The sequence below is a fragment of the Wyeomyia smithii genome, chromosome 1 (assembly GCF_029784165.1).
Source record: "Wyeomyia smithii strain HCP4-BCI-WySm-NY-G18 chromosome 1, ASM2978416v1, whole genome shotgun sequence".
NCBI classification, from domain to species: domain Eukaryota; kingdom Metazoa; phylum Arthropoda; class Insecta; order Diptera; family Culicidae; genus Wyeomyia; species Wyeomyia smithii.
This window is the reverse complement of record NC_073694.1, coordinates 15178030-15188426: the sequence shown is the minus strand read 5'-3', so window position 1 is coordinate 15188426 and position 10397 is coordinate 15178030. Positions and strand designations below refer to the sequence as shown.

At 45.7% G+C, this 10397-nt stretch overlaps 1 protein-coding gene across 1 annotated transcript; it reads right to left on the bottom strand.

Annotated features, from left to right (window-relative positions):
• LOC129716592 (uncharacterized) lies at window positions 1–1740 on the bottom strand. Its single transcript, XM_055666427.1, has 2 exons — window positions 329–1740; window positions 1–268 (listed from the first exon to the last, which is right to left on the bottom strand). Exons 1-2 carry the CDS (start codon window positions 1738–1740, stop codon window positions 1–3), a joined length of 1680 nt encoding a protein of 559 aa, XP_055522402.1.
• Between the last annotated feature and the right edge of the window lie 8657 nt (window positions 1741–10397).

Below are 10397 nucleotides of genomic sequence, written 5' to 3'. Positions count from 1 at the left end.
TTACAGCTCTAGCAATCCGGTCGTTCGGAGCTTTCTGATTTCCTGGTCGAAAATTCGCCTCAATAGAGAATGCTTTGGGTAGTACAACACGATAGGAACAGCGCATACGACTTCGCGTGTGATTTGTATTGAGTTCCCCGGAGAATGGAACCGGTTGTGGTAGGCCACTTCCTCCTCAAGTACCAGTAGAGCACCGTCCAGGTCGCCCCTCGCGAGCTGCTCCATTTTCTCGACGATCGCCGAGTAGTGGTGTGAGTAATATCGAACTCTACAGAGACAGACCAGTGCGGTGTTATTGTCTGGTTGTGATCAGTTTCTTTGGGGTTACCTGTCAATAATTTCTGGGTGATTCACAAAGTACTGCGAATCTATATCCATCATGTAGAAATAGAGACTTTCACGCTGAACGGCAGCGATGGTTGTAGGACTGGAATAGTTCCTCGGAGCTTGCAGATATTTGTACAGCGAGCCCTGATACACAGCTCGCATAACTAGTGTATGCAGCATCCACAGCATCAACAAGGTCCGGGCAAAATTTCTTCCCGGGCACTTCTCCAACGGACCACCGAAAAGAACATTGATAAAATTTAGCGCTGGCGCACGGATAGAACGTCCAACAACGAACTCTCGCACTTTTCGACGCTGCACGTTCACGATTGCGATGGTGATTAGTGCACACACGAAAAATGCACAAGCTACGTACCACGTCTCCGTAGATAGTGGCAGAAAAAGTTTTTCAAAGGCTGTAAGCGGCCTCCCGGAGGGGACAGCAAACACCATATCCGTAGTATAATGGAATTCTCCCGGCGACAATAGTGCCATCCTGTCTGTTCTTAACCCTAGAGAACCTACCCCGAAGTCCACAGACCCATCCACCAGCAGCTTCATAAGACCTGTGTTGTTACCATATCCTCCAATGTAGCCAAACTGGTCGTTATTTGGAGGCGTCACCACCGTCATCGAAAAGTTTAACTGCCTCGATATTACATTGACCAGATTTCCTTCGAAGCCACTGAGAGAGCGATGTCCCTGAGAATCGTTGGTGATAATGATAAACGGTCGATTTTCAAAAGTTCCAACACGCAGCGGACATCCATAGAACTGCTGCAGCCGCGATCGGAACAATCTATCTTTCTGCCAGTCCAAAAGTACAGGTTCAACAAAACCACAAACATTCTCACCATAAGGAAAGAAGGAATACAGCTGCACACTGTCCTCTTCGTTGAAAAGAAAGATAAACACATACAGAATCTGCTTCCGCCAGAGGCTTTCCAGTATATTCCGGACCAGTTCGTATCGATCGCTATCAGTCCGAGAGCTGCTAGCACCATACAGAACAACCCAGAAGATACCGGACGTGTCGTAGTGGTTATCTATATCCCCGAAAAACTTCTGAAATGAATGGCGTCCGTCGATCAGAATCAAACTATGCAGTACGGGCCGTTCGGGCCTGTGCGATCTCAACCCGGTACAGTGAAACTGAACCGGAAATTCTTTCCCGATACTGCGAAGAACCGCATCCAGAAAATCTTGCTGCCGTTGACGGGTCCGACGATCCAGCGCAAAGCTATCCACCAACAGCGGCGATCGGAATCGATCACGTGTGATCGGACCGTAGCGGGTGATCATTTGAGACACCGCACTCACGAGTAGCCCCTCCGGATCGGATTGAGTACCGTCCTCTAGACTAGCAAAAGTTGTAGCGGAAATTAGGAATAAACGTAGCGCGGTTCGCCACATGATTATTGTTAGGAATATGTAGGGAGCTTCTGTAGAACGCTGAGTTTTATAACTCCGTTGCTCATCGGATAAAAATCGAGAAAAACGCGTTGCACGAGGGATAATTGCTGGCACGGCAACACGTGCCGGAAAGTTTTTTGCTTCCCGGTCTCACTGAAAACGTGCAAAGAACCATTTTGTACAAATGGTTTTATAAACGGAATTAATTAAATTGTAGTAACATTTTTTATAACTTTATTAAATAATTAAAGGTTTTAATTTGATACATTAAAAAACAGAGTACACCCTCGTGAAAAGCTTTCTGACGATGGTCTAGAATATTGCTGTCCTCAGGCGATTCGTTTTTTATATTTAACTGGCACATCACGTCATCGAGATAGCGGCTTGGAATAAAGGCTGCCTATCCCTGTTTAGGGATATGAACTACTAGTCTGTGATTACAAGCTATGACTGTGACTGTTCAGGAGGTTAAGAAGGTTTGGCTATTCCTCTAGTTTTCCGTTTCAGGCATTTCTTCTGCTTTATATGTTTGATGCCGATTAACTGGTTCTACAAGAACTCGTTTCAGTTGCTGGTTTTGGTGGATATAATGATCTATCGACATTCGTTTCGTCTTAATCGATGTAGTTCAACAGCATGATCTTTATCTGGATGGCCTATGGGAAGTCGTTCGGCGGCTCGAAGAGCCACCCTTGAAGCTTTCACTGTTGCTTTTGTATTGGAAGACTCCCAATTGACCTGACCGTATAGCTACCTAGGGCGACGAGATGTTTCTGGAACACTGTTTCCAATAGAGACGATGATTGGGACATGATCCGATACCTGCAGCTGTCGTGCTGACCTACTGTCAAGGTTACGAAATAATAGTTGTGAAAAATCTGGCGCCTATTTTGCTGTTACCCGTTTTCACAAAATGGTTTTCGGACGCACATTCACTCTTCAAACCGACCACAAGCCGTTGCTGAACTTATTTGGCAGCAAGAAGTGTTTTCCAGTTTACAACGCAAATAGCCTCCAACGTTGGGCACTCACGCTGCTGCACTACTACTCCGAAAGAATAGTTAAGGAGACAGGCCGTGATCCAGCCCTACAAGAAGTAGGAACCCGCAAACTGCAACCCAACTGTAGGATTCCTAGAAGTTGAAGAAACTCTCCCAATCGTACCTGAAGGTGAACTATGTCAAAAAATCGAATACCAAAAGTCAACGATAAGACTTCTACCGTTTTTCAAAGGTTATAACTCTTCTGCCTCCAACTGTCTGGGTTTGGATCTCAGCGGTGTTGTCTACTGGTGAACTATTGCTGTCAGCCGATGCAAGCCACCCTGTACAGCTTTCTCGCCGTAAACTCAATCGACTAAGGGGGAAGAACTGATTCGCGGTCAACTGTGGCAAGTGTCTCCGAACAAACCCCAACAAACGTGGGATGCTCTAAGGCAACAGATGAGACTATTTACAGCCAACCGAAAAGACGCCAGGGTTGATACCCCTTTTGTGGGTTCGAATTTATTGTGGCACTAAGTAAAGGAAGGCAAAATAATTATTATTATCTAGAATTTGCGGCAAGTAAGCTAAAGCCGGGTCCGCCTACTACAATTGAAACCGTTTCTTATATCCCCTTTTAAGCAATCTGCTAAACATTTTGGAGTCCGCCACACCCTTCTGAGAGAAAGTTGCCAGAATGAGGACGAAGAATATTGTTGTCAACATTCCCCTCTAGCAATGTTGACAGTATTTCTCGCCAAGACGTAAAGATTTGAAAAGTAAACTTGAGATGGAGTCACAAGAGTATATTTGAAACCACCGGTTACAAGGTTCTTTGGGCCACCAGAACCAGTGATTCTGCAGTGGATGGGTAAGGTAACTTGACAGGAACCTGGTTCGCAACGAGTACAGCCACAGTAACGAGTACAATACAGTAACCGTCGTAAGCTGTCGAACGATCAGCAGCTTAAGGACTTACTTCACAAACCTTAAAATATCGGGAACTTTGTCAACGATATCCACACCTGCGAGGCCTTCCCATAGAAGACTACGATATGGTTCAACCAAAACTATTGATCGGATCACCTTCGTCCCGGAGTTTTGCTGAAGCTCCTCGAAGTCGGAGCAACGGACCCAATCGCAGCAAATGTCACCTTCGGGTGGAGCATTTATGGATGTGTGGCTGGATCATCTGGACCCTCCCAGCTGGTTTCGAGGTACGATGCTTGCCTAACAATCCAGTCTTCGTAGGTTCGAGTCTCGACTCGGGAGAGACTGTTAGTGTCAATAGGATCTTAACGCTAGCCCCGCAATTGTCCTGTATACTTAACAGTTGGCTGCGAAGCCTGTGTATAATAAACAGAAGGTCGAGTTACGAATCGGAATGTAGCAACCAGGCTTTGCTTTTGGCTTCGCTTTAGCTGCATTATCTTCGCTGAAAGTAGTGGTCAAACTTCCATCTTGCTGGACCCCCAATACAGATCCAGACAACTCAACGATCAGCTAAGAGACTTCATCGCACTGGGCGACGCTGAGGTCACCGGATACTACGAGCCGCTGGAATATAACGAAGATATACGAGATCCTAGAGGAAACTACACGGCGACTTCTCTTTCGCCACGACGATTCGGATCTCCCCGACAGCTCTCAGATGGCAGTCCGACGTCTTCTATCCGGGGAGCGAAAGCTTGCGTAGGACACCTCACTACAATCGTGAGTGCGTGAACAAATAGCTGCATATTTACAGAAGGGTTACGCACACAAAGCAACCGAAGCAGACTTGACGATGGACGAGAAAAAGCGTATGTGGTTCATCCCAGGGCCGGCGTTTAATGCGGGTAGTTTGGGTAGTAGTACCCACTCCATGTGGGTACTTACCATGTGGGTACTTACCCACACGGAACTATCGGATAAAATCCAAAAAAAAATGTAATGTTGCGAGCGACAGATTTTTTGATGGATATCGTTCAGCGAGAGGTTATAAATCTACAGATTTATGTACAGTTGTAACGTTTCTTAGAGAAAAGAAATAATTTTTTAATTGTTTCATTTACGATAGAGAGTTTCATTTACGATAGAGTTCCAAAGTTTTGTTTTCTCGCCAAAATTTTCTATGCTCAATCGGACTTCGGGAAGTAGGGCCTCAAAGTGGTCAAAGTTACAGTTTTTTAATCGATGAAAGAAATGTTCGGGCTGGGAGTGTTTTTTGTGGGTTCTGCAGTAGCTCGAAATTTTGTTTTTAAAACAAATTTTTATGAAACAACATCAGATCTCAAAGTTCATGTATTTCTGAGAGATTTGCTATCAAAAAAATCGATTTCGGAAACTTCAAGATCTACACTTGTGCATTTTTAGGTTGGTCAAAAATGTAAGACTTCCACGACTAAGCTTAGCTGATTAAGCTTTAATTTTGGATGGAGACTTTTTTCGAAAAGACAAGATTGCTGACGCCTAACGTTTGCATTAAAAAATTGCTTTAGTTTACCTTTACACGCACTGACAAAACTACCCATGCAGCATCAATCGTAGTAACCCATGAGTCAGCAGAAAAAAATTGACTCGAACTCTAACTGTGATGGCGAAAACAGTGAAGCTACTCCGTGTAGAAGTGTGCGCGACTAAAGAACGTTACTCCGTCGCGTCGAAAACAAACATCGTACGGAAAAGGGACGCCGGTTACGCCCTTTCCGGTATCTACAACATCTTGGCACTGTTGGACTACAATCAGAGGATCGAAAGGAAGACCGGTTCTGGACGGCCGACGACCCTGAGCGACAAGAAGCTCCAAAGAATGCTGAAGAGGAAGACCGAGGGGAAAGTGGCTACATTGCTGCGTACGCTTGATCGGGAGGTCGGTTCAACCGGCCAAACAGTGGAGAAGTACCTGGCGAACATGGACATCAGAAAGCGGCAGTCCCGTCCAATGGTCTCGAAGCTGCAGACGATGACGCAGTGTCAGCGGCTGAAGAAGATGCTAGAGTCGATTTTACCGGCGAATCGCGACGTGATGGTGGTGCTCGATGCCAAAAGCTATCTCACCCTGGATGAAAACGACTGGCATGGCACTCCGTATTTTACTTTCCACACGAAGGAAGTGACCTCTGAGGTGAAATTCATTTCACACACCAAGTTCTTTAAGAAGGTGCTGCTGTGGCTGACAATCAGCGAGAAGTTCGGTCATTCATCAAAAAGTACCATAACGTCTTCGCGGTGCTCTGACCGGACCTGGTGTCGGCCCACTACTCGAAGCAATCGTTGGAGGAGATGAAGCGGCTGAAAATCGATGCGGTATCCAGGTCGGCCAACCCACCCAACGTTCCCCAGCTGCGTCCCATCTAGAGTTTCTGGACAACCAGAAGCGTAAGACCTACTTCAACAATTTTGACGCGAAAGTTGAGAAGGAATCGAAAATAAAACGTAAAAAAAAAGAACTGAAAAACATGCCTACACGCATTTTTTCGTTCACCATGGCGAATGTTCCGATAAACTCTCGGACGGTCACTCGCAAGGGCGTGGAATTGCTTTTGCAAATGAGCCTATATAATTACCTTCCATGGGAAATTTCATGAGAAACATTACTACTGAACAAAATTCGAAAATCTAATTTCTCTTGAACATTCCATTGGCACACTATTGTTGAAAAAAAATTGTAAAATTATGTTCAGGTATCAGTAGGTCGCCCCCAAAGGCTACGCCTTTGTCACCCATGAACCTTCCCTATTCCTTACTACCCACTGAAAAATAGTGGAAAAATAAAGTGACGCCGGCCCTGGTTTCTTCCACTAGGAATCACCATCAATCCCAAGAAGCCCGATAAGGTACGGTTGAATTGGGACGCGGCGGCAGTGGCAAACGGAGTCTCCTTCAACTCGAAACTTCTCAGGGGTCCGGATTCACTGTCATTACCAGGGGTGCTGAGCATGTTCCGTCAATTTCTGGTGGCATTTTGTGGAGGCATCAGGGAGATGTTCCACCAGCTGTTAATCCGTGTCCAAGAACAGAAGGCACAATGCTTCCTGTGGCGAGACAGTCCTTCCGACCCGACTCAGGTCTACATCATGAACGTAGTCATCTTCGGCGCCAACTATTCGCCAACTTCTGCACAACACGCGCAGGAGTTTACCGAACTGAATCCATGGGCAACAGAAGCCATAGTGGAAAACCACTGCGTGGCAGGGCCGGCGGTTCATGTGGGTAGTGTGGGTAGTAGTACCCATTCGAAAAATGTCTCTGTGGGTACTTACCCACACGGAATTATCCCCCTCCATTGCTTACATCCCACTCGGGAAAATAATGTGACGCCGGCCCTGGATAGCTTCCTGATCGCCGAAAAGGCTGTCGAAGTCGTCAAGGAGGTAATACTGATCCACGCAAGCACAGATTCAATTGTGCTATTTCGTTACAGGATCAGGTTTCGCCGATTTCTCGCAGAAGTAAAAGATATTGAATCCTCCCTTTGTGTGGACCAGTAAGTTTTAGCCCATTCCACCTTGAGCTACTTGGAAAGTATTTCTACTAGCTCCCGCATCAGTACCGGACTGGCCAGATGTACGTCCTGTTTTACCGCCTTTAGATGATCAACGAGGTTTTGAACGATCAACCCGAATTCCACCACCGTCTCGACTCAGCCGTGCTTTGGTGCTGGAGTTTGAAGAACCTTCTCGATTGAAAAATAAATGGTTAAATATAAATGAAGAATTTTAGTGTGAGAATCTTTGAGAAACGGTAGAATTCTTATCGTTGCCCGCGTTCGTCCTGTGGAAAAATACACGGAAAAATGCTCCGAAGTTGTCTTCGCTTTTATCGATGAGAGGTCTTCAATTGCTCTCTTAGACAAAACAATCGCAATACATTTGGGCGTAACTGGGCCATCAGAACTGTTGCGAGTGGCAACAGACTGAGGGGGGTTGCTTCCGTAATTGTAATATCCAAACACGTTACGCTATTAAGTTTAGTTGTACTCACGTTTAGTCTCCTCTTATAATTTGTGACCGTGTTTTTAGAATCAGAAAACAGAGATTTCTCTAGGTTAAGTTTTAGGTTAATTGGTTGGCTATTTCTAGAAGCACCCTATCATAACGATTTTTTAGATTAAGTATAGATGTAATATAATTTTAAGTAGGAATACTCATCAGGTAAGTTCAATCTAATTAGTTTTAAGTATTTAGATGTTAAATTTCACGTAAGTATTTAAAAAATAGTATTTAAGAACAATATTTTCCGTGGTAGAGTCGCAAGCACACGTTATATCGGCTTTTAGATCGTTACTCTGTTTTTACACTTATTGTAGCGTCAGCACTGAATTAAAGTTCGGAAGTCTGACTTCCGACTTCCGCACTTTCTTCCGACTTTACAAACACATAGAACAACTGCGTGCTCACACAACATGAACTGCGGGAGTGATTTCAATGTGTTTGTTTTTGTAAGCCGGACTGACAGCGTAGTGGTGGCTGATATGGCTGCAGTGTTGCGAGAACAACAAAAATAAACATCGGAAGTGAGCCTGACTGCCAGTTCATCAGCGACGTTTTGATAATTTTTGTTTAAATGTACAATACTCAGCCGATGACAGACCTACCGTCTTGTCAGTCATCCGTCACCAGCGATCGTGTTGAATCGATCTCGCTCGATCAATCGAGGGGCACACTGGATCGTGAGTGCGCGGCCAGCTAGGGATGGCCACCAAGAACTTTGAATGAAATGGCTTTCTGAGGAGAATTTCTTCGCCTACACGGTCGTTTCACGAGAAGATCTTCAAACCACAGACTAACAGACATAACACTTTGAACAAATTTTCAATAAAAGCATCATTTGGACTTTACGATAGTAACACTAGCACCATCTGCTGCCATGTTCGCGCTTCGTCTCGTATTTCGACATCGCTAGCGTACCTGCATGTGTCAAATTGGGAACTACAAAATATGTATGAGATTGCATGGCAGCGCCCCAGCCGGCGTTATCGCGCGGTGACTGTTATTCGATTGGAAATTTTTGAAATGATCGTTTTTTGTGGCGATGTAGCTAGGTCCCAGTGTTACGTCTGCTAGTCTATGTTCAAACCATCATCAAGGCAGCGCACGTATCGGCAAAGCGAGAGGTGTTCAAGGTTGTCATGAGTCTCTTTGATTCGCTGAGTCTCATCTCTTATTTTCTAGTCCACGGAAAAGAGTTAATACAAGGAACCTGGGCATCAGGAACGGGTAGGACCGTTTGATGATTGCACGTTGCTACTTCTTCCCGTTCCCGTAAAATCTGGAAGGTCTGCGAATCCTTACATTCGTGGACGCTACTGAAAGTGCGCAGGTACTCGTGCACTGTCTATTTTCGCTCAGTGCAAGTGCGGCAGTGCTTAATTAGTCCTGGTTGAAGCAAAAAGCAAGGTGACTCCTCTGAAGGCTCTCTCCATTCCATGACTCGAGCTCGAAGCTGCAGTATTGGGAGTACGATTCGTGACGACGGTCCTAGAGTACCACACATATCTGGTGGCTCAACGCTTCTTCTGGAGTGATTCCACGACGGTGCCGGCGTGGATTTGTTCTGACCATCGTCGGTTTCATAAATTGGTATCAGCCCGAATTGGTGACAGTCCTAACACTCAGCGATCTTGAAGAGTGGAGATGGGTACAATCGAAGAACAACGTGGCGAACGATGTCATGAAATGGAAGAGTAGATCAAAGCTAGAACCTGGCAGTCCCTGGTTGCGAGGACTCAAATTTCTACTCTATGGTGTGCAATCCTGGCCTAAACAGACAACAACAGAAACGTTACACTGGAATGCTGCACCGTTGATAGATTTCTTAAATCCGCTAAGGTAACGCTTAAGAGCGCGATAAAGGCAGGTGACGCTTATAAGGTCGTTACGGCCAGGACAAGAGGCGCGTCAGTCCCGGCGATGTTTGAGCGGATCATTGACGGCCTTTTCCCTCACCACCAGCCAAACCCCTGGCCTCCGGCTACGCGCTTCGGAGTCTCGAAGAGCCGGTGTCACTGTACTAGAAACTGGACCTTCAGAATCGAGTGCTGGTCTACAACAAGTATGAGGGTCAGAAATGCGTCTCATATATCGCAGGGGTAACGGAAGGTTCCATCCTGGGTCTAGTATTGTGAAATGTCATGTATGACGGTGTGCTGAAGCTTAAAAGCTTCAGTACGGTGATTGTGGGCTTTGCGGACGACATAACTCTAGAAGTCTGCGGCGAGTCAGTCAGGGAGGTCGAGTTGAAAGCCGCGCTATCCATACGTGCAGTTGGGGATTGGATGCACTCCTGGAAACTGGAGTTTGCGCATCATAAGACAGTGGTCATCGTAGTGAGCAACCGTAAATCGTAACAGAGGGCGTCGATTAGAGCCGGTGGATGTACTCTCGCTTCAAAGCGATTCTTGAAAATCTTGGGGGTAATGGTCGATGTTGGTAACATTGGATATCAGATCTTATGTTGATATTGTTGTGTTAGCTGGGAGTAGTCGTCGGGTATTAATAAGAAGTTTTGGGGCTGGTTGGCACGAAGAGTCTCATTGTCTTTAGTAGCCACATATTCAAAATATATGATATCAATGTGCGCCGGGACCCGATTCCCTTTGATTATAAAGATGATTGTTGCAGTGGGTTTGTTTCATTTCGGATTCAATTCTCTTTCAGTGTATCAATGAATGGTGGAGTGTCACCCAGCCTG